Source organism: Chionomys nivalis, chromosome 14, assembly GCF_950005125.1.
Source record: "Chionomys nivalis chromosome 14, mChiNiv1.1, whole genome shotgun sequence".
Taxonomy (NCBI): Eukaryota; Metazoa; Chordata; class Mammalia; order Rodentia; family Cricetidae; genus Chionomys; species Chionomys nivalis.
The window spans coordinates 10,258,124-10,282,934 of NC_080099.1; the positions used below are offsets into that span (position 1 = coordinate 10,258,124).

Genomic DNA, 24,811 nt, shown 5'->3' on the forward strand with positions numbered 1-24,811 from the left:
CATAAAGACCAATGAACTTAGGAATGGAACAGAGGTATCAGTGGGGTGCTCAGAGAGGAGAGCAGCAAATTACACATGCTTCTCCCCAAATGTCGGCGCAGCACTTCTGAGGGCAAAGACTTGCTCTGTGTATGTACCGCAAAGTTCAAAGCTGGATTTTCTTTCAAATGCTCCAAAATTTATGTTTCCCCTTAAAAGTTGGTCCTTATGCTTGAATGCAGACAGGTTAAACAATCTAACTGAGCTCCAAGCCCCTGAGCCCACAATTCCCCTGCTCGCCCTACTCCTGAATGCTCCAAGCATTTCATACTTGCTCTGCCCACCCCAGGCCTCATCCAAGACCATTTCAGATGGAAGGACCAGATATAAATTATATGACTTTCAATAAATTGCCTATAAGTCATCAAATTTGTCACTGCTATGGGAGCCCAAAATCTCCAATGCACTTTTTCGTCTTTAAACTTGGTTCGAAGTCAGGTGTAGAAAACTGGAATCCTCATGCCCCGCACCTCTCCATCTCTTCTTACTGTGCCCCTCCCCATCCACTGCTTCCTACCCTAAACTTCTCGATGATGCCCGGTTTGAACCATTTGTTGTTGGGATTCAGGAGGATCTCATCTGTCCGCCCCTTCTGCCCATAAATCTGGATGAAGATGGGAGAGTTGGTGCCGGCTTTCTTCAGATCAGTTGTCCAGACCCAAAGGGACCAAGGAAATTCTACAACAAAGACCAAGGCACCTCAGGAACTCCAAGGGCCAGAGAAGGAGAAGGGGGGGGGCAATCAAGTGATCAGGACTGGAGTTGATACACAATTGTGTTCGTTCTTAGAACCCATTAAGCAAGTGGTGAATATGAAGGCACCTTAGTGTCTTATTAATGCCTAAAGGCTTACTGCATTTTAGTAGTGGGGGAGAGTTGACTCCGCCCTCCTGTAACTAGTGATGAATCACTGTCATGAATCACTCCGCTTAGCCCTATGTCCACGACAGCAGCTCCTTCAGCTTGGGGATGCTGGAGTCATGTCTGCAACAGCACAAGGCCTGTATTGTGTAGAGCTGAGCTTCTCTCTGAGAGACCCCCAGATTCTGGGCCCCTCACACTTACTTTTCAGCCGCTTCTTCCTCAGGGATACCATCTCATAGAGCTGCCTCTCGATCAGCCCGTCGGCCTTCTTCTCGTCCAGCCAGTTGCTGCAGGGGAACGTCTGCTGGATGCCAGTGAAGGGGCACAGGATCACCACCTGGGAAGACAGACAGCAAGTCTCCCGTGTCAGGCCCACTGACGGGACCCCCTCGCAGTGCTTAGCGGCCTCCGCAGTACCCAGTGCACAGGCGTCTGTGTAGGACCTTCAGAGGAACATGCTTTTCCCACCGCCTTTCTCACCGAGTCAATAGAGTGCACCTCTTTCAAGAGTTGGGTTTTTTTTTCCGCAGATTAAAAATACTTTTTAAATTATTTTAAAGAGAAGTCTTTCGCGGCAGCTGTCATCTGTCCCCCGGTTCACCAGCTCAAGTCCCAGATCTTTTCTTCGGACAACACATTCCTTCGTGTGCATTGTAAAAATCTGTGAATCTGAACTAAATGGCCTCTACCACCCGATGAATTTTTGTAGGAAAAAAGGTGAAGCACATAAGAACTTATCAGTTCATATCTTGAATGTACTAAGGAGCCAAATGCCTTCCCCTAGACTTACTTCTGCTGGATTCTGTCTCCCATCTACCCTTGGGAAATAGGAGTGAGTTTGGTTTAATTTGTCCTAGCAGAAATGGTACAAATACACAAAATGAAGACAGCAAGCGTTGTATCGGTGCAAAACTAGACTGAATGAAAGCTTGGGAGAGAGTAGAAAGCACAGGGGAGTCGGGGTATATTTGCTTTGTTTTGGGGAGCACTGATTCTACTTTCAATGGGAAAACAAAAACAAAGCTTTATTTCCTACTGAAAGCAAATCATTGCTTCCCAAACTTCCTCAAGGGCAAGAACCGTCAAGTCCTGGTGGCACTGGGCTGTGATCTCAGCTGCTGGAGAGTTTCCCTGGGCTAGAGGGTGAGTGCAAGGCCAACCTGGAGGCACTGAGACTTACAAAGGAGATACAGAAAGAGATACAGGGAGAGAGAGAGAGACAGAGAGATGGGGAAGAGGAGGGAGTGAGGGAAGGAGGAAGGATACAGCTCACTGGCAGAGCACTGCATAGCTTGTTACACACATGCACAGTTCCCTATGCCCTCACCTAAATCTAGAAAACTATCCAGAATCTAGGAAAATCTGGCTCAGTAATCTAGATCGAAGTTCAGGTATGCTATTATCAAGAATTCAGGTGATTCTCAAGATGTACATTTATGTGTTAGTGTTTTGCCTGCATGCATTGATGTGTATCATACGACTGCTGTGCCTGTGGAGGCCAGAGGGGAACTGGAATCCCTGGAACTGAAGTTACAGACAGTTGTAAGTCTTCATGTAGGTGCTGGGAACCAAACCGAATCCAGGCATACTGCAAGAGCAGTGAGTGCTAACTGCTGAGCCTTCTCTCCAGCCCGGGAACTTTATTGTAGTTTTGTAAATCCTTCAATAAACGTAGCTAAAGTATTTTGATATATATCTGAAAAAAATCTACTTCATAAAAATAATTACTAGTAGATTAAAGACATGGATAGGAAAATCGAAACTTTACCATTTTTAGAAGGGAATGTAGAAACGGATTTTCATAACTTGAAACAATTTTCATTATTTATTTAATGTATATGAGTATTGGTCTGGATATATCTTTGTGCACTATGTGTGGGCACCCTAAAAACCAGAAGAAAGGATCAGATCCCTGGAACTGGAGTTACAGATGATTGTAAACTGCCATATGGATGCTGAGAGCCAAACTTAGGCTCTCTGAAAGAGCAGTCAGTGCTCTTAACTGCTGAGCCATCTCTCCAGCCCCTGGCCCCCATATTTTCATAGCTTTAAGACAAATAGACTTCTTTCAACAATACAGAAAGCACTAAACATGAGGAAAAGGCTGATTAAATTGAAATTTTTCTTTCTTTCCTCGTCTTCCTTTGTGAGACAGGATCCAGATTGCATGGGAACTCCTGTCAGGCCAGGCTGGACTCAAGGCAATGTACAGGCCCATAGATATATTCTAAAATTATCGTTGATTGTTTCATAAGCCAAGGGGAAACACCACCAGCAATCATGTCTATAACCGGCAGGTAAGCACCTATGGTAGCCAATGCTGTGTTTGGGGACAGCCCCACTCCCCTAAGCCCCTACTAACAAGACAAAAAAGATGGATGTGATCTTGTACAAGGGATCATGTGCTTTATAATTAGCTGGTTTAAGAGCTAGGAAAATATAGAAAATAAGACTGTTGTGGTCAGAGCCCTCTAGTAAAACAGAACTGAGGGGATGAATGTATATGTGTGTATGTATGTATACATACATGTACACACACACACATGTAAATGGGATTTAAGAGTGGCATACAGGCTTCATCCAGTCCAACAATGCCTGTCTACCAACCAACAGGAAGTCTAGAATTCAGTAGTTTCTCAGTCCATGAGGCTGGATGTCTCAACAGTTCTTCAGTATACACTGGAATCCCAAAGAGGCAGGCTCTATGCCAGCCAGAGTGAAGACAAGCTGACAAAGAAAAGAGCTTCCTTCTTCCTTGTCCTTTATAAAGGCTGCCACCAGAAGGTGTGGCCAAGATTTGATTTAGGATGGGTCTTCCTACCTCAAATGATCCAAGTAACTAAAAAAATCCCTCCCAGGTGTGCCCAGAGGCTCAGGTTTTGAGTTAATTCCAGATGTAGTTGACAACTGAGGGCAGACATCACGGGGATGCAGGGCAGAGTCTGTACGTCAAAGTTGAAGAAGATGCAGTTGAACCCGAGAACACTCACCTGTTGGCCCCTTACCTTCTCGCAGTACCAGCCTCGGTTGACGCCCACATTGCCATGCCCGATGGAGACCCGGCTCAGGGGGCTAAGAAGGACAGCCAGGTCGATGTGGAAGATGTCCGTACGGCCCCTGTCAAACACACCGCCCTCCAGGAAGATCTTCCCACTGTTCTTATTCCCTCTGGCTCCATACATGACCAAGTAGATTTTCGATTTGGTTCCAGCTCCACGGATATCCCCAGTGAAGACAGTGACAATATAGGTTATGGCTGGCGTGGAAAGAGAGGTAGAGATGGTTCAAAGCAGATCACGTCAGCACACTCCCATCTTGGCTACAGTACTTCCCTGCCACACACACACCCGTGCTCCCTCACGTTCTACGAACTCTGACCACATCCAGGGCCCCTTGCAACCTCATTGTGTTTTCCAGTGTGGTGTGTTAGTATGTATGAGTTCAGGGAGGGACTGCATCTATTATTTTAGGAACCTGTCAGCCCTGATTATGAGAAACAAAGAGAAGAAGGAAGTTGAGCGTCTAAGAATAGCACATATTATTGATGTTAATTACTGTGTGTACATTATTAATAGCTGCTAGATAAATTTTGTTATGTGTAATCTAATTATTATAGTCAAGTCCATTGATGGAGATTTATATCTGGCCCATCTGGTTCATTTAGCTTGCTCTTCTGTTGAAAAATACAACTTTTGAGAGTGGGCACTGATATCTCCCTTCCCACCTGGGCTGAGGAAGAGTGAGGGAGCTCTTCCTCACTACAAGATGGGTCACCCGGCATTCTGGTCAGTCAGGAGGCATCGTGAGCCCTTGGAATTAGGCAGCAGAACCACCGAGGGCTACGTAAACTCCTAAATCGGGCAAAAAGGAAAAAGAGAGATCACCCGCATTTGCACCAGAAATTCTGTTTTCTTTGTTCTGAAACCCTGGAACAGAAGGAAAGAGTCCCAGCAAACATGGCAGGGAGAGGAGAGGGGATAGACACGCAGATGAAGATGTCAGGAAGAGCAGAAGGTAAGGGTGTTGGGTGAGTCATGGGCGGGGTGATCACGGGCAGGTGCAGCAAGGGGAGACGGAAGGGCTGCAAAGTGGTGGGAACAGCATTGAAGAGCCTCCGGATGGGCCACCTGGAGCCAATTTGTGTTGCGCTCTACGTGTTACATTCCGCAACCCTGGCTGTGTCTCCAGCCAAAGGAAAGGATGGACTTCAGCAGAGGAGCAATTTTCCACATGTGTAAAGCACACACTAGTTTTCTAAAACCCCAAGGATCACGTCAGATGGACTGAGGGATGGAGGCGTCCTGTGGGACTTATGAAGGTAAGAAGACTTCGGGAGGCAGACTGAGTCTGTCGTCAACCAGCTATGTGACCATGGACAGCTTCATTAACTTCGATATGCCTCAGTTTTCTCATCCGTGAGTTTGGAACAAGACAATGCCTAAGCTGTAGGTGGCTCTAAGGATTCAAATTCCCCTTCTTTCTTCCTCTTTTAGTTCCCTCTACCCATAGCTAGACATGCCTAGGGCTATTACCCTGTCTCTTCTCATAGCAACGGCCTCGGCTGCAACCAAAAAAAAAAAAAAAAACAGACCATTTTCTGGGGCAGCAAAGATGCCATCTTCAAAGCCAACTGGCTCCCACCTGACCACAGTCATCAGCCCACAGACGTGACTCTGACACTGACTCTGGCAAAGACAGGACATGCAGCTGGGACCTCGCAGCTCTCCAGCCTACCTGTGGTCTCAGCTCCGCCCACTAAGATGTCTCTTTGGATTTTGCCATCATCTTCATCCAGTGCCAACCAGCGGTTAAGGGGGAAATCATATTTCCTTTTGTTCCCAAAATCTTCAATGATAATCTGAGAAGGAGAAAAGAGGAAAGAATGTGCTTAAGTGTCCTTGAGGGCACACCTGGTAGTCTCCCAGCCCATCCAGTCATTGGAGTATACTCTAAGATGCTCTTGAGTCTCCTCACGCCTCAAGGAGAGCGGCTCACAGAGCACAGCTGCTACTAGGGAATCCACATACAGCCATCCAGGGATGATTGACAGCCACCCCTCCTTGAATCTCAGCCACTAATCCTCCACTGCTTGGAGGCATTTTAGAAAAATTGAAGCAAGAAGTGTATGGGGGTATGCTCGGGGAGCTGGGATGAAAGAACTTGAGGTGGGGATTTGAAAACTGACACATGAGATGTTGGCTTCCTCCCGACTGAAGGTTGGACTTCAGACCTTATTGTTGAGAAGTGGAGTCTATGCAAGGGGGAAACTGAGCACTGAAACCAGGCCCAAGGAATCCTAGGGCCTGGAGGCCACATCAGAAAACAGCAGCTGCCAGGGAGGCAAATGCAGGTGGCCATAAATGAAACCTCCCTAGCAAAACAACCGTAAGCTGGGTTGGTAATGTCTTGTCTTCTAGAACATACTAAAGAGCTGGAAGTACCTTCCAAAATGTGCCTTTGAACCCCGCTATAAAGTAAGACAGGAAAGACAGACAGACGTACTCCATGATGAACAATGAAAGAATATAGCATAGGGGTTGGTTGGTTTGTTTGGGGATGGGGGTGTGTGTGTGCTCACACGTGTGCACATGCGTGTGCCCACACACATGTTAAAAGCAAGAGCCATTATCTGGAAGGAATATTCTCCACCTACCAACAAGCCCATAAGGAAAGCAGATCTTCTGAGAGGCAAGAGGGAACCAGGCTGATGAGTCCTTGCAGGAGAGACTAAGTGCAGAGAAGGGGCCTATTCATGCTGAAGTCAGCTGTGTTCTGTGGCTGCGGAGACACACCTTACCAGGCAAGACTTCCCAATGCGAAGGCTAAAAAGGATAAAACACCCCCTAAAATGGAGAGGAAAGGGGGAAGCGGCCAAACAGGGGCAATTTCTTGTTTATCCTTTCTAGATGGGCCAGAGATGCCTCAGACAACCCTGGGCTACACAGTCCCCACTTCCTCCCAGGCAGGCTCAGGACACCTGAGTGACGTAAGGACGTGGCCTTGAAGCCAGCATGTTTAGGTCAATACAGGGTGTCTTCTGTGACAGATGCTTTCACTTAGTCCTGGAGTGACTTCCATCACTGTTATATAGCCCCATGGAGCCGGGTTCTGCTTTGTACAGATGAGGGGAACCACACACACACACACACACACACACACACACACACGGAGCAATTAGGAGGGTCAGAAGCTTCGTGATAGAACCCTGAAGGATGTTAGGCCTTGGCTGGAGAAGATGAGAGAACTAGGATTCTAGAATTTTTTTAACTTTTTATTTATTTTCCATACCAACCGCAGTTTCCCCTCCGTCCTCTCCTCCCGTTCCCTCCCCCTCCCACCTCCTTCCTATCCGTACCCACATCCACTCCTGAGAAAGGGTAAGGCCTCCCGTGGATTCTAGAAGCTTTAACAAGGCCAGTCTTGGAGGCCTCTAGGAGGTCAGCACGGACAGCCAGCAGACTTAACAGAGTAGAGGCAGCAAATCTAGAGTGGAAAGTTAGGCTCAGATTCAGGCCTCTGAAAGCCGGGCGTTCCCCTCCCATGCCCCAGGGACTGCGGGCCAGCAGCTGGACCTACCTTGGACAGGAACCAGCCTGCAGACCCCCCCTTGTTGTTGTGGCCCACATTGATCTTCATCAGCTGCCCCAAATCCGGGGCGTCCAGCATGAACTTGTCTTCAGCTCCCTTTTCAAAGTTGTCCTTTTCATTTTCCAGCCTACGCTCTCCTGAGTGCACAGAAACAGGAAAGTTACCAGAGGGGAGGGGGAGATGGGGAACAGAAGAGAAGAAAGAAGACCTGGAGGCCTTAATGGTCCCTCCACTGAAAGAGCTCTTACAAAGTCAAGGGCGGCTCCCTACTGCGATCTAACGGTTCCTAACATCCTTCCGGCTTCTGGCAAAGCCAGTTTGCCTCCTGTGTGACGGGTGCCTGGGTCTCATAACTGGGTTTCTCATTGCTGCCTTTGCCCCTGTGAACCAGACTGCATCCCTATCCTGAGACTTGAGGTCCCATTGCGTGTTCTAAACTAGAGCAGTGAGCGTAGGCATAGGGCTGCTGCTGCTGCTGCTGTTGCTGGGCTTCTGGGTGCATTTGCTCACCCCTGTCCTGGACACCATGCCAGCAACTCTCAGCAGACACCATGTGTGTCTGACACAGATCTTTATCTCTTACACCCTGCTAGGATCCAACAAGGATACACTATTAGTGTGGTCCTCAAATGAAGAAACAAAGACTTAGAAATAAAACAATGTGTCCGAAGTGGTGTGGGCAATGAACACGGAGCTTAGCAACCCGTTCTAAGCTGTTTCTTTGCTTTACCGTTCTTTGCTGTCACATTCGGGTGACCACGAGCACACAAGTTAGGCTTTCTCATTCCACCAAAGTGCTAGCTTTTTGTTTAAATCTTTCCATGGTCTCTCGTTTCTAAATTTACATTTTGGCATCCAGAAATATAGAAAATAATCTCCAGTATTCGGGTACTCACCACCCAGATGTGAGAAGTGTAACAATTGCTAACTTTTGTCTAGTTTGCTCCAGATGTTTATTTAGCTCCCCCTTCTTTCCAAAAGATTTATTTGTTTTTATTTTATGTGTGTGAGTGTTTTGGCCTGCATGTATGTAAGTTCACTATGTGTGTGGCTAGTGCCCAAGGGAGCCACAGAGGGTTCTAGAGCCCATGGAACTGGAGTCACGGAGGGTTGTAAGTGGCTATGTGGGTGCTGGGAACATTATTCAGGTCCTCTAAAAGAGCAGCAAGTTCTGTGAAGGCCTGAGCCAATTCTCCAGCACCTAGACCTTTCACAAAAAAAAAAGAAGAAGAAGAAGAAGAAGAAGAAGAAGAAGAAGAAGAAGAAGAAGAAGAAGAAGAAGAAGAAGAAGAAGAAGAAGAAGCAAACCCAGTAGACATGTGTGAGGCTTCCCTGCTCATCTCTCTCTCCTACTCCCCCCATCTTGGTGTGTACCGTCCCCGAATCATTAGCATCTATATGCATCTCTAAGAGACACGGGCCACATGTGGCCATTTCTGATTTCTGCATGCATGAGGGCAGGGTACACATCCCACCACCGTGAGTCCTTCATCTCTACAGTGAGGCCGACAAGAGTGTCTGCATCACCGGGTGCGTGTGAGTGAGACCTGCTGCGTTCTCACACATCAGGTAGCCCGGGAACACAGCACGCACCATGACAATGCCACCACGGCTAGGATTGCCGCCGTTCCTCTGCTGTCAGCACCACAGGTCTTCGTGGAATCTCATTTTCTCAGTTACCAGCAGGCTGCTGCGAGTGCTCCGTGGACGACCCAGGGCTGGTGACAGTTTGTTCATTAACCAATCCTACCGGAGCTGTGCGACAAAAGAGCCATTCTGCTCTCCTCTCCCGGCAGACATGTGAGTCGTTTCTCACTTAATCATTGCGAAGTTTTGTGCCCTCCTCTGCACACTGGTAAAGGCCGTGCTGCACACACACGTGCAGAGATGGTTGTTGATCTGCTGTATGCTCGTCTTCAGTGTGTCAGACAGCACCGCTCCCCAAAAGGCTTTCAGGGTGTTAATTCCCACCAGCAACATATGGGTATTTCCACCGCCCGTAATCACTATTAACATCTGCAGCTTAAGATTTTTATTCTGTGTAGAATGGTATTTCACTGTGGCTTTAATTTGCACTTCCTTACTTTGTTGAGAGATTGACTATATAATACATGTACATATAGATTCTGTGTCATTTAGGCAGTGTGCCTCAGTCATTTTTAGTCTCATATCTTCTGATCCATTTTTTAAAAAAATAACTGTTGTGTTATTTTCTTTGACATGTGTGCGTGCATGTGTGTGTGTGTGCGTGCATGCGAGTACATGCATAAATATATGTGTGATTTTGGTAAATTCCTTATTAAATTTCATCCTTAAATTAAGGTTGACATTAAAAATTAAGATCTTAAAATTTCTTTCAAAAATTCTGATAATTTTTTCACACTTAAGTCTTTAGCCCATCTGGAAGTTATTTTCGTGCATTGTGAAAGATAAGAATCTAATTTCATCTTTTCTCCAATGGCTAGACAATGTTCTAACACCATAAGATAAGCATCTTATCTTTGCTCTCAGATTTATAATCTATGATACTATCATTCTATGTATTCTAGGTTCTTTATTCTGCTCCATCGGGCAATTTTATTTATTTATTTATTTATTTTGTTTGTTTTTCGAGACAGGGTTTCTCTGTGGTTTTGGTTCCTGTCCTGGAACTAGCTCTTGTAGACCAGGCTGGCCTCGAACTCACAGAGATCCGCCTGCCTCTGCCTCCCGAGTGCTGGGATTAAAGGCTTGCGCCACCACCGCCCGGCTCATGGGGCAATTTTATTTGTCCTTCTTCTCCCACCACACTGTTTGGTTCTTAAGGCTCTATGACTGGGCTGGAGAGATGGTTCAGTTCTCAAGGCCATTGCTACTAAGCTGAACAACCTGGGTTAGAACCCTGGAACCCGCGTGATGGAAAGAGAACCACCCCACAAAGTGTCCTCCCACCTCACACGTGCCAGGGCACAGGTGTCTCCCACACGCTCATTAAACAGGTTGAATAAACGTAGCTTACATTTTAAAACTATCTGCACTGTCTTCGTTTCTGACAGGGCGATTATCTGCCATAATTGCTATCGCTCATACCATTTCTGTTCCACCAGTCACATCTGTCTGTTTGTATGTGGACGGCAGCGCACTCTGGCTCGTACGTGTGTACATGCAGAGGGCAGAGGACACCCTGCAGGAGTCACTTCTCTTTGTCCACCCTGTGGTCCAGGACTAGAGTTCACGTTGTCCCGTTTGCCAGCAAGGACTTTACCTGCTGAGTCATCCACCAGCCCTGCTCATGCTGTTTTTATTTTTTCGAAGTTATCGTGGCGATATTTAGATCTTTATGGTTCTATATTTTAATAGTAGCCTACGCTTTGGATGTTTGCTTTTAAGAATTTGACTGCAGTAGCCTTGCTCTTATGAAAGAACCGGGAAACATGGCATCTTAGCGAGTTTGGGTCCTTTCTCGTTATGAACACATCTCTTCATTAACTTGTATATTCTTGCACATCTTTCAAAAACCTGTACTTCCCTGAAAGCCCTCCCTCTCCAGAGTCATTCTTATGTACGAGTTTCTGATGTAAATAGCATGCTTTTACACTAAATATTTAAATTGTTTATTGTTTTAGTAATTTTTCTTATTAAATTTTAATCTACTATCTTTAGCAAACTTTGATTTTTGTTGATTCTGATGGTTTTTTAACCTAAATACATCTTCCCGGATTTGGTGGGTGATGTTGCTTATGCAAATGAAAGCTTGCTAGTGGCTTCTTGTACCACATACCCATAATCCCGGCAGTCAGGAGGCTGAGGCAGGAGCTCAGAAGGCTTAGACAGAGAAAGAGAAGAGGGAAGACAGAGGGAAGAGGAGAAGCGAGACAATGGAGGGAAGAACAAAGGGAAGGGGAGAGAAGGGAAGAGGAAGAGGAGGGAAGAGCAGGGGAGAGGAGGGGGAGGGGTGAGAAGGATGGGAGGGGAGAATGAGTCTTTGCTTTCATTTTCAATTGTTGTAGCCTTCCTTCCTTCCTTCCTTCCTTCCTTCCTTCCTTCCTTCCTTCCTTCCTTCCTTCCTTCCTTCCTTCCTTCCTTTCTTTCTTTCCAGGCTGGCCTCAAACTCAAAGATCCACCTGCCTCTGTCTTCCAGGTGCTGGGATTAAAGGTGTGCACCACCACCCAGTCAAGTTTTTATTTCTTTATCAAGTCTTTTTCCCCCCTCTTGCTTTAGGCCTTCTAGTATTGTGATGAATACAAATAATAATTAACTCAAATATATCTAAGATAATTCTATTTTTCTTTTTAAATATCTGCTATAATAAAATCAATGAATAGGTTGCCTAATGTTAAATTACTGTTGACTTCTTATCCATATGTTTATTTATAAATATAGTGTGCTAATATTTTATTTGGAATTGGGGTTTTTTTTCATAAATGAATATAAACTATTGATTTCTCTTTTAGCTTTACCTGCCTGATATTGTCATCAAAATTGATAAAATGAACTAAACGAATGACCTCTTTTTCTTTAAAATTATTTATTGAGGATGGATAGTAACTATTTCTTACTATTTGGTAGATTTTTACATAAACAATTTTTGGCTCTGGAGTCCTGAGTAATTTTTAATGGATACTCTCATTCTTTAGTGGTTAAAATTGGCTTCTGCAATCTTTGAGACAATCAAACCTTATAGGATGCTGAGTTGAAGGTCCAGGCTAGGACATGTGGTGACATTCTCAGGGCATGGACCCCAGATTTACCCAGAATACTTCACGTTGCCTGTTTCATCCCCAAATTTCTCCTCTAGTATATTTATGCTGGATTTTTTTCTTTATTTTTATATAATATGAGAATATCTTTTTTGAAAGAGAATCATATTAATAGCTCAGCTTGACCTCAAACTTCCACTCTCTGTACCTTCTCCAAAGTGCTGGGGTTATAAGCGTGCCCAGCAAGACTGTCTATTCTTCCCAGATTCTCCCGTGATGACCAATAAACCTACATCTGCTGTCAGTCATGTTTTCTCATTGCTTTGCTTTGATCCACTGAGAGTTTAGATCTTTATTCTCTTTTATTCATTCTTTTCACTTATAGATTATGCATTCTAACTTTTGGTGTTCACAGTTATAATTTTAATTTTCAGACTTAGCTTAATGAAGTCTACAGTTCACAGTTTAACTTCTCTGGGGATGGGGAGATGGGTAATGGACAAAATCTTCATAATGCTCTGTCCAATTTCCTTCTCAAATATCAATCTTAAATATCTTAGGTAGACACTTCTCTTGTCCCTTGTGTTAGTCACTGTTATCTTCTATGGTATATAAATATATAAAATATGTTATATTTTATGCTTACTTAGGTTTGTTACATGGCTATCAATATTTTGTTCACGTGTGTGTGTGTGTGTGTGTGTGTGTGTGTGTGTGTGTGTGAAAGAGAGATGGAGGTCTTCCTTCACATGTAAGCTAGGCTGGTCTTGAACTCAATATGTAGCCCAGGCTAACCTCAAACACCTGTTTGCATTGCTTCAGTCTCCTGAGTGCTGGAATTTACAGTTATGAGTCACCACGACCCTTCTAGTGGCTGTTTACGCCTGAGTGTAGAGCGCATACGTTCCATTTCTCTTTGCTAGAATAAACAGTTAATCTTCCCCCTCGCCTGGAATGATAGCTTCTCTGGTATGGAATTACTGGTTGACATACATCCTTGCTGAGAATACTGAAGCTGTGATTATATGAATTTATAACCTCTGTTGTCGACTGTAAGTTTTCCATCCGTCTACGTGGTATTTTTATAGAAAGTGACCTGCCAAATCTACTTCCTCTAAGATCTTTCTCTTTGCTTTTTTTTTTTTAACACGGTGATGTAGATTCCATCATAGACTTTATTCAATGAGTCATTTACCCATTTTAAACTGACAATTTAAATCTGTTGGAGCTTTCAAAAAAAAAAAAAAAAAACTTCAGCCATTAGCTCTTTGAAAATCTCCTTTCGCCTGTGACCTGTATCCTCTGTTTCTAGAACGCCTACTCAACCTCCATCAGGCCTCCCTCCCTCCCCTGCTCTCATGGCTCCTCCTGCCTCCTTCCCAACCCTGTCTCTCCATGCTCCATCTGAGGGTTTTGCTCATATACTTACAGTTAAATCTCTCCTCAGCATCTATAGTCCCATTGTTTAACTCACCTGCAAAGATGCTTATGTTTTCATTTCCTGTGGGTTTGTTTATTTTTCCTAATGTGTTGTCTTTGATGGTGCTGTACCTTCCTCAGTTCTTTCTTTCATGTGGTTAATAGTTTTAAAATACCTTAAGTTATAGGTTAGCCCACATCACTCCATTATCCGAAACCCCTGGGGGTTTTATTCTGGTTGCTGTGCGGTTTGCGGCTTCATCGTGGTGGATTTGTGTACTTAAGAGCCTTATTGTTTTGGAAAACAAATTTGCTCCAACGCTTTCTCTGTGGGAATCTCATGTAGTCTTAGAAAGGTTTTTGCAGAACGCTAATGGAGATTTACTTGCTATGAATCAAGTATTCTAATTTGGTTTTGCTGTTGTTGTTTTGAGACGGGGTCTCATTATGCAGCCCCAACTGACCTGGAGTTCACTAAGTAGAGAAAATTGACCTAGAATTCACAGAGATCAGCCTGCCTCTTCCTCCCGTGTGCTGGGATCAAAGCCATGTGCCATCAGACCCATTTTGAACCAAATACTCTGTGTGGGAAGAGAAGAGTTCTGAAATCACACATCAAGCGTGACAGTCGGACCTCAAGTCTCTGTGCAGCATAGGTTTTCAGTGTTGTTTTGTTTGTTTGCAGTTTTGAGTTCCAACAGGGATGCAATGACTGTGCCAATGAGCTATTGCTCTGCCTTCTCACTGAACCTCAGGGGCCCCTGACTTCATGTGTGGTCCTAATTTCAAATCTCTTGCCTCATTCAGGACCTACACCTTCTTTTCTGACTCCCAATGAGCACAAAAACCTGTCTTCTAGATTGATGACTGTGACCCCTCCTCCTTCTCAGGGCCACGGTATCAATCCATAGCTAATACTCAGGTGTTGAGTTTTTCCTTCATACCTGGCACCTGCAGTGATCTTTTTCCTTCCTTATAAGTTCAGCAATCCATATGAATCCTTTGATGTATTCTACCCCAAATTCACACGTCACTGTAGCTTTTCTGGCTCCTGTGTTATTCTACTAAGTTGGCAGAAGGGTGAGCAAACCGCCGGTCTCAGCCTGTGACCTGAACTTCTTCCAAGAACCTGCAACTGTATCTGTGTGCAGTTCTGCGTCACCAAGCATTCTTCCATCCCTTAGCCCCACTCTGGGCCATCCTTCTTGACTACACTAAACTAGACTATGTCCCACTACAACCAACAGAAGCACAGAGCTTATGGCAATAGAGAAATTAAGTGAGAATAAATTCCTAAAGACAGGAAATTTGAGCTTATTCAATTTCAATCCATCCAAACCCAGGCATAACTTATTCTGAATATCACAGCACACACACACACACACACACAGAGAGAGAGAGAGAGAGAGAGAGAGAGAGAGAGAGAGAGAGAGAGAGAGAGAGAGAACGCCCAGGCATAACTTATTCTGAATATCACACCACACACACACACACACACACACAGAGAGAGAGAGAGAGAGAGAGAGAGAGAGATTTGAAAATCTATCACACCACTTCCTTCCTCCTCTCTCTCCCCTTCTATGGGAAAAAGTGTACAGCTCAAGAAAAACAATGAAAAAAAGAAAGAAAACCTGTGACACATATATACATTTGACCTCATAAGACACCATACTATTCAGGACAAACCATGGCAAATCACAGCACAAGAGAGACACTCAACAGAAGAACCAAAAGGGGAGGGGCTAAAGCGGCCTTCCTCAGCCGGGATTATAAGACATAAGCTGCTCTAGGAAGCAGTACTGGGCATGACTTATGAGGAAATGATTCAGACCATTACCTGTGTCTCCATACTCTCCAAAGATATTGATAAAGACATCGGCATCTGTCCCTGCACCCATCACGTCTCCAGTGTACACCCTGATTTCATACTTGTTTCCTGGGAACAAGGACAGAGAAAATCTTGTCTCATTAGGGTCCTGAGAAGAAAAAATTATAGATACATACATAGCTACTGAGCCATCCATCCTTCCCACGATGTCCAGACGATAATGACTTCTCATAATTTCTGTCATTATTGTTACTGTCAATTATGGGGCAAGAAATAAGACACTCAACACTGGCTCCAAAAGGTCAAAACCAGAGCTTCAGAGGGTAGGGTGACCCACGCAGGACGCTCAGCTGTGAATCATGCGTCTCTTGCTTTTGGACTCAAGGTTCTTCTCAACACACACAGTGGCTTCCCCTGCCCTATGTGATGTCAGTCGGCTTCTCTAGAAAGTGCCCATTTGGATGTATTTTAGGCGTTTGTAGGCCATTTCATCTCTGATATAATGACTCAGCCCTGTTGCTCTGGCACAAACTCAACCATATGTGTTAGACCGGAGGTAGGGGAGGAGAGATGGCCATAAAGGAACCTGAAGAACCTTCTGGATGACGGAAACAGTTTGCAGGTGGTAGTGGTTATACAGTTATATACCTTTCCATCGAACTGCATTAAGTTGTCAGGTATACACTGTACCTCAATGAAGCCTTTTAAAAGTTTAAGCAGCTATAGAACAGACTACACGAACAAAATGGGCACAACAGTGTCCCAGTAAAGGGCTTTTATTTTTTGTACTTCATTGGAATCTCAGAATTTTGTGTAGCATTAGTATTGTTCCTCGTTTGGCTTCAATCATTTATACATGTATCCATCATTCTTTGCCCACACAAAACAGATGACAGCTAAGTTTGGCTTCCTCCCCCTTCCCTTTCAAGACAGGGTTCCTCTGTATAACAGCCCTAGCTGTTCTGGTACTTGCTTTGTAGACCAGGCTGGCCTCAAACTCACAGAGATCCTCCTGCCTCTGCCTCCCAAGTGCTGGGATTAAATGCGTGCGCCACCACCCTCAACTGTTCCCTTGGTCTCTATGTGTGTGTTCGGGTAATCCAGTCCTCAGATGAGAGTGGAGCGGTCCAGCCACAAAGTGAGCTGTGCCTGCTGGGTAGCAGGCATTTTAACTGATAGCTGAGAAGCCCAGGATTCTGGAAACTGGGAAGTCCCTTCCTCTGCATGGGTGGAGCACGGCCCTGGGTTGGTGATAGTCTGGAGCCAGCTCTCCCTGTTCACCATGCAGGATGCAGTGGAAGCTAAGCCACCCTGGAAATACAGTATGAGACATAACGGCAGCACCAGTGCACCCCCACCTTACACACACCGCACCTTTCATCCCTGGCCTGGCTCAGAGCCCACGAAGAGCAGAGACAGAGAGTGGGGAAGGTCGAATTGGATAAGAAGAGTGACCAACGTGGAAAAAAACCTTCCTAGCGACAAACTATGGGGGTTGCTACTCGAGCCGGTTCTAGAACTGGCTTGTGATTTGCCCATAGGTATGCTTCTTGCAAAAATTCTCCCGAAACTGACTCTGCCCTTTCAGCAGGGTTACCATCCAGGCAGGCACTTCTGACAATAAGAATCCCTTCCTCAAGACACTCTGGCGCCATCTGTTGGTCAATTGTACTGACCACACAGACCGATATCTGATATGAAGTGTCTCCTTACAAAGTTGTGTGGTGTTGAATGAGTACATCACAACCCTACCACGAGGGCAACAGCCTCCCTTCCCTGAAAATCAGTGCAAGTTCCCAAGACACAAGGAGCGATTCAGAGCCGGCCTGGAGATAACACATAGCGCCCTCCAAAACCAAGCAAATGCGGCCCAAACTGTCCTGTGAAGCTCGAGTCCACTTAAAGAACAAGTCGTGGCCTCTTGTCCTGCTCAGTGGACACAAACACATGCCTGGCTTTGCAGTTTCCTCTCTGGAGGCAGAAGTACAAGGGCTACCACCCTTCCAACAGGAAATCTGTCCCTGAAGGCCAGCGGAAGCGCCTGCGTGGGCTTCCCGAAAAGGCAGAAGCTGGCAGGCCCTAGCTGCCTAAGCCTGGTGTGCCAGCCGCCCCCACAGCCTCCCCTGCGCTGTCTGGAACAGTCAGCGCACAACAGCGACACAACACGTCTCCAGAGAGCACCCCGGCGGTGGGGGAGGCTCAGCAATGAGAAGTTGGCACCCCAGATCTTGATCCACATGTACGGGTGAGAAGCTGCTGGGCATGTCCCTGCCACATGTTGAATACATGCCTGTCCCTGAGCCTTGTGGCTCTGGGAAGGGCTGTCTCACACCAACACCACTTGAGCCAAGGCTGGAGCTGGGCATGTTAGCAGCTTTTTTTTTTTTTAGAAATATTCACAGGTAAACCTTGTCTTCTCTTCCGTCCCCGGACCACGTGTACGCGGACCGCAACCTCAGTCTTTGGGACTGTGACAGGGCTGGGGAAGCTGGTGGTGTCGCTTCACCCCATAGCCTGTAGCTCACACCAGCTGAGGTGCTAGAAGGGAGAAATCACAGGAGGTGCGGGGGAGGAGATGAAAACGCAGGGGGAGAGATGGGGGGGTGCGTGGAGGGCTCCCTGGGAGGTAAGACTGTTCTCTCCCAGCCAGACAAGGCTGGCACTACTCCTTCCTGCTCAGGTCAGGGAGACCAGGTGGGCCACTGACCACTGGACTGAAATTCAGCCCAGGGGCCCTTCTTCCTGGCGTGAACCTGACTCTGCCCCTCTGAATTGTGCGAGTGTCTCTCATCTCCAGGAGGTCGGGCCATCTCCCCTTTGGCCTCCATACCCTGCACAGCCTCTGAGGGGCCTTGGGAACTCCTGGGTTCGATGACCCCAGGGCTCTTCCTTTGCCTTGTTCCACAGCGTGTTTCTGTATTCTATCCCTCTCTCTCTTCCAGTCTGGCAAACAGGACTAGTGGTTTTGTGTTTTTCTTTAAATGTTCTCTAGGTCACTGCTATTGCAGACACGCCCAAACAAGGCCCCATCATACTGAGGACCTTTGAAAGGCCAGTCACAGTGTTACCTCAGCCCTCACAGCAATGAACCCTGCTGCAGCTTGTATGTGGAACGTGCCCCCCAGGGACTCTGGGATTTTAACAATTGGGCCCCAGCTGTTTTGAGAGGTGGTGGATCCTTTTGGACAGGGCGCCTACCTAGCAGACCTTAGCTGGAATATGTAAGGCTGTAGCTGCAGGGCTGGACCGTCGTAACTTGGCTTCCGTTCTGACCTGAGCCACCTCTGTTCCCTGGCCAGCGCCATATGACAAGCAGATGCTTCAGCCTCCCAAAGTCATGGGGCTGCCCACAGCCACACCTTCCCCGCCATGAGGGACTGTGTCCTCTCAAACCATGAGCCCAAATCAATCTTTCCTTCCTTAAGTGGCTTTTGCCAAGTGTTCTGTCACAGCCTAAAAACGTAACTCTGCAGGCCAGACAGCGACTGTGCCACCCTCTGATGGGGAGAAAGGAGGTTAAGAAACTGGACCTGGTTCATACTTTAGAAATGGCAAGGCCTAAACTCAAGAGATCTGAACCAGAAGGCTCCCATATATACCAGCTCACATGCCAAGCTCTTTCAGAAGTACCGGCTCTAGAGCCCACAGGGCTCTCACTCCTGAACTGCTGTCTGTGGTGCCCACTGGCACTTACAGCCTCAAACACAAGCTCTGGGTTTAATCCCACCGCAGCCTGGTTGACAATGCATTGATGTTACTTGGAAGCAGTAGAGGTGACTTAATGCAGTGTTTGCCTTGCATGCAGAAGGACCTGAGTTTGATCCCCAGAACCCAGGAAAAGAGCTAGACATGGTGGTATTCACTTGTAATTTAGGGCTCGGGAGGCAAAAATGGGTGGATCTCTGGGGTTCACCAGTCAGCTGGTCTAGCCTGGCTGTCAAGCCCCAGGGCAGTAAGACACCCTTTGGTGTACACAGGCACATGCTTCCACATACACATGTACGAGCACAGACATTCACACACACACACAAATTAAATAAATGGATAAAACACTTGGTCTGTAATAGAAGTCTGTGACCATCATCTGCCCCGTCATTACCTCTATAAATACACAGGATATTTTCCCTGTGATAAGCTGACGTGGCAGACACAGTGTAGAAGGTCCGGCTCCTCACTGCTGTCCCACCTCGGTCAGCTCACCAGCTCTACAGAGCTTTCTCGACTTGTCCCTTGGTGGCCACTTGTCCTTGTTCCCACATCTGCTGCTCTAAGCAAACTTTCACTCCTCTCCCAGGTAGCCCCGCCCCGCCCGTCCCAGGCTTCTCTACTCGGCTGCTGTTTATCTTCCCAGACACTGCTCACCTCTGTCAGAGGGACTAGAACTTTGCTCAGCCTCTCTGGGAGTCAAGTGATTGACGTGTTGTGCATTCAGAAGTCTGAACACATGCAAACTGTGGGGCTGACTGTGGGATCCCTGCACATAACAGTTTACAGGAAAGAAATGGTTCTTTTCAGTGTACCTACAAGCACAGAATTCTAAATAATGCTAAAATATCCAAAACAGGAGACTGATGGGTAAGCTGTGATGGGCTTTTCCCCATGGGCTGCTGATATGCAGCTGTTTAAAATAAATGATTAGAAGATTAGGCAATGCTGGACTGTGATTTAAAAAAAAAATATCGCCTGTATCCTAAGAACCTGGAACTTTTGCTGGACCCTATAGTCAAGTTAAGAGTCCACCATGAGTTCTCTGAAGACCTCAGACTGCTGTCCTGCTGTGCTCAGCCCATTTGCTTTACTTGCCTTTCAGAGAACAAGGTAACGACCAACCTTATTGACCTTGGATTCCCATGCAATCAGCCCTTTACAGACTAAGCAAAAGGGTGACTGTAATTTTAAGTTATGGACTCTTCCGTGTCCCAGACCCAAGAGTAATGTATGTGTGTGAAAGTGTGTTATGGTAATCATTTACTGAAAACAGCCAATGTATGTTGAAAATCTGTATAAGACGAATATGGATCATCAGTGTTGATGGGTATCATTTGATAGCATTGGTTTGTTCGTTATGTGGGTCAGTTGTCAGCAGCTGGAGTCAATGATACAATCCCTTGTAAGACAGACAGACAGACATTAGACAGGTAGGTGATAGTTTGTTAAGAATTATGCCTGTCATGAGTAAGTACCAAACAAAAATTGCATTCCACCATCTTCAAGTGATAGGATTATGAATTTTTCTGTTACTTTTTGCCTATTTTTCAATACTTTGAGGTCATGTTTTTTCCTATCACTGGAACAAAAGAATAAAGTCGCCTACAGTCAATACTGGAGGAAGCCTCAGTCTCTGGTTTGAAAGAATCCCTGAGAACCTTTGCCAATTTCCTGCACCTTTGTGTTGCCTTTGGCACTAAAGAGCTCCAGGAAGCTGTAGGGAAGACTGAGGAGTAGACGGTATAATAAGGAGAGACTCAAAGGTCAAGAAATAGGCACCTTTCTGAGACTCCCACTGCTCACTCCAATCCACACTGGAATCCAGGGGAGAACTACCAAAATCCACTGGTGCTGGACTGGACACCCACAGGGGTTAGGACCAACGCAGGGTCTGACCAAAAGTTTCTATTTTCTTGGGTACAAAACGTAGAATAGAAAATATTCTATTTCTATAAATGAAGGCGTTATTTTCAAAGTACCCATTTAAGAATCAACATAACGAAGTTTGGAGAAAATCTATGATTCAATGCCTTCTCCAGAGGTTCTGGCTGCTCAGATGAAGGAGTCTGTGACTGGCTGTGGTCCTGGCAAGAGCGGAAGCCTCTGTGATGCTGGGGCTGGAGAGGGTGGGCGAGACACAGCCAACAGAGCCGTTGTTTTCCCATGGGCTCTCACCCTATTGCAGACCTAGCAAGCCACCCGCTCTGCAAATTCAGCCTGAGCTTCAGCTTCTCCGTGTGTCTCTCCTGATTGCTCTTGAACCATGATCTATTAGCCTAAACCATCCCCACTTGGGCATATTCGTTCTCTTCTCCACCCTGTGGTTATCGACTCTGCCTTCTGAAGCCTCTAATCTGGTAGAGAAAGAGTCGCACACATCCACCGTGAGCACAGGATTTGATGCCTGGAACTAGCAGAACAGTTCATTCATGGAGCCGCTGAATGAATACATTTCAGAGCAACGTGAGCCAGATGAGCCCAGGGCTCCCGCTCTGCCCCACAGTCGGGCTGTGCGGCCAACAGCGGGCTGCTTGGCTCCCCTGGGTTTCCATTTTCTCTTCTGTAAAGTGGAGGAGGAGGAGATAAAATCCCTTCTAGTCCTAAAATTCTCTCTTATGCCTCACCAGATCCTCACTGTGAGTGGTTCTCTCTTCCCACTCTTTCCGGAGATGATCTTCTGCTGCGCTAGGTGGGAGCAGATGGGGTAGGCAGGAAGCTGGGGTGAAGTCAGAGGAGGTGAATGCTTCGAGCCTGGCCCCAGCTCTCGAGCCCAGGCCCTTTTCCTGTACGGTGGGACTGGAGCCCCCTCCACAGGGCTATAAGGAGTGATGATCCAACCTCAAGATCATCCACAGCCAACAGAGCCCTGGCAAAGACTGAATCTAGTTGATGGGGAAATGTCAGGGAGAGGAAGGAAAGCAGGGAAGGGAGGCTTTCCCTGCAGGCTCCAGATGTTGTGGAGGCTGAGAGCCCATCCACAGTTGTAGCTTTAGTCCGCCTAGGTCCTAGAGGGGAGACTGACACTAACAGTCCTCTCTCTTTCTCCCTCCCTCCCTCCCTCCCTCCTTCCCTCCCTCCCTCCCTCCCTTCCTTTCTTCCTTTCTTCCTTTATTATTTATTTCCTTTTGTGGGGGTTGTTGGTTTGGTTTGGTTTTGGTTTTCTGAAACAGGGTTTCCCAGGAGTTATGGAGTCAGTCCTGGAACTCACTCTGTAGACCAGGCTGGCCTTGAACTCACAGAGATCCGCCTGCCTCTGCCTCCTGAGTGCTGGGGTTAAAGGCATGCGCCACCACTGCCTGGCTGATAGTCCTTTTAAATTCTGAGAAGCCAGAAGCTGCAGTCTGTATCTTAATCACAAGAAGAACCAGGACAGGTTGGGAAGTAGCAATGGTTGACCTACGCAGGTCTTGCTCATGCTGCCAGACTGCACAGACCCCTAAGGCAGAGTCTATTAGGTCCAATGCCGGGGCACCCAGAGATCTCATTATTTTGTCAAACCTTATCCATCTCAGATGCTTCTACATTGCAGCCTTCCACATTGCCCTACACCCCACCTCCACCTCAGGAATGTGTCCTGAGTATCCTTGGGTCAGTGAGGACCTGTCAGCCTTACAATCATAGCCTGCATAATTCTGCATCCGGCTTAGCAATGGCATGTCGGCCCTATGCCCAGTGACAAAAGTGACAGTGTCACAGTAGAAGAGATCAGGGAGGTAGAAACCAGGGCCAGGCAAGAAAGACAGGACGAGAGAAAACCAGCACGACATGGGGCCCCATGGGACATCCAGAATGGCTTCCTGTAAGAAAGGAAGTAGAAATGTAGGCAGCACAAGTGACTTGCCCAAAGTCACACAGTGGCTGAAACGTGATCTCACACCCAAGAGCTCTGCTTCCCAGGAGAGAGCTCTTGGCACCTGCCTGCTGCTGCCTCCATAGGTGGAACATCACGCATATCCCTTCCCCATATACACAAACCTATTGCCAATCGATGCTCATACCAGCCCTTAGGAATCAATCAATGTGGCAGATGGCAGGGCGGGGGAAGGAAGACACCCCAGTGTTACTCTGGGAGTGGCACAAGCTTAGAGAGAGAGAGAGAGAGAGAGAGAGAGAGAGAGAGAGAGAGAGAGAGAGAGAGAGAGAGAGGTTTGCTCATTAGAGCCAAAGACAAAACAGCCATCCCTGCAGTGTGGTGTTTCTTAGCTATTTATCCATCTCAAAACACCTGGGAGCTGCATCCCACGCTGTCAGCCAGACAGATTTGCTTTGGCAGCTACTAAGGAGGATGCTGTCTCAGAGAGCAGGAGACTGAATTTGGCTTCGGGCCCAGGGCTTCCATAGGTGTGGAGACAGTGCCATGGCTGCTCTGTCCTTCTGATTCCAGGTTGTAAGAAGGGGAGTCATTCCAGACAAGACACTAGAAACCTTCCAGGAAGAGTCGGGCATGCATGATAACAGAAGGGATGCCAAGAGGCAGATGGAAGGACAGAAACTTCAGTGCTTCCGAAGCCTTTGCATAGCTGAGCCTGTGTTCCTAGGGATGACAAATGCAAATGTGCTGGAGGGGTGGCTGCCAGCCTTCCATAAGTTCCAGAAGATGCCAGGTCCCCTGGTACCCTCTCTAAGTGGAAGACAATTGGGGAGATGGCTGCCAAGCTCCACGTGTGCCTGCATTGCCTAATTGCATGTGCCGCCTGCTGGACCATTCCATTGCAACGCTGGGGAAGCTGGCCAATGAAGGGACCCCTCTGCTGCTGGTTCCTGCAGGGATGTGCTAGGAGGACCCCGAATGCTTCTCGAGTGGCCTGAAGTCCTGGGCAGGAGTTGGAAACTTGGAGTACAGCATATGCTCATTTTTCAAAGTGAACAGAGGCCGTGGACTGCCTCAACACGATGTAATTCATTGTTTAAAACATTTAATGACCATCCAGAATGCATTAAACAAAGTGGGCCATCGAGAGAGACTGGCTAGAAAAACAATGTTGAGAAAAAAAGAGTAAAAGTGCAGTTCTCACAATGTCTGATTTCAAAGCTTACCATAAAGCAACAGGAGTGTACTGACTTGAGAATAAATATATTGACCAATAGGAAAAAAGCAGAAATAATCTGTGAGTATACAATCAGTTATCAAGAGGGAAAGGCAACTGGATGGATGGGAGGAAAATATTTATACACCTGAATATATATTTATTTCTAAATATATTTTCTAAATATATTTATTTAGAAAAATAAATAACTACAGCTCAAAAAGAACAAAGTACAAACAGTTTGATATCCAAAACAAGTGCAAAGAATTTAGGTGGATGATTCTCCAATAAAAATGTGCAAATGACCAAGAAGCACATATGAAGAAATCACCAATATTATGAATCATTATGGAAATGCAAACCAGAACCTCACAGAGATATGAATTCGCATCTACTGGACAGTGTTATCAAAATGACAAGCATTGGTCATGATGTAGAGAAATTGGAACTCCCAGCAGTGTAGGAGAGGATGCAGGTATGTTGCAACCACCATCCAAAACAGCATGGAGATTCTTCAAAGTTCAATACGGAATCGCATGACCTAACCTAACTCTAACCTATCCCTGGGTGTACATCCAGCAGAGCTGAAAGCAGCAATGTGAGTATACCATGTTCTCAGAACAATAGCTACCAAAAGGTACTAAAGACCCAAATCTCT

The 24,811-nt window shown here is 46.4% G+C and overlaps 1 protein-coding gene across 3 annotated transcripts in view; it reads right to left on the reverse strand.

Moving 5' to 3' along the window:
• Positions 1-24,811, reverse strand: part of Loxhd1 (lipoxygenase homology PLAT domains 1) — a 135,991-nt gene that overhangs the window by 93,040 nt on the left and 18,140 nt on the right. For all 3 annotated transcript variants that reach the window (XM_057788900.1, XM_057788898.1, XM_057788897.1), the window contains exons 5-10: positions 15,428-15,526; positions 7,480-7,628; positions 5,638-5,761; positions 3,909-4,159; positions 1,105-1,240; positions 557-717 (exon numbers count right to left, since the gene is read on the reverse strand). In XM_057788900.1, coding sequence (XP_057644883.1) covers positions 557-717; positions 1,105-1,240; positions 3,909-4,159; positions 5,638-5,761; positions 7,480-7,628; positions 15,428-15,526 — 920 coding nt within the window. The remainder of the gene's footprint in view (positions 1-556; positions 718-1,104; positions 1,241-3,908; positions 4,160-5,637; positions 5,762-7,479; positions 7,629-15,427; positions 15,527-24,811) is intronic.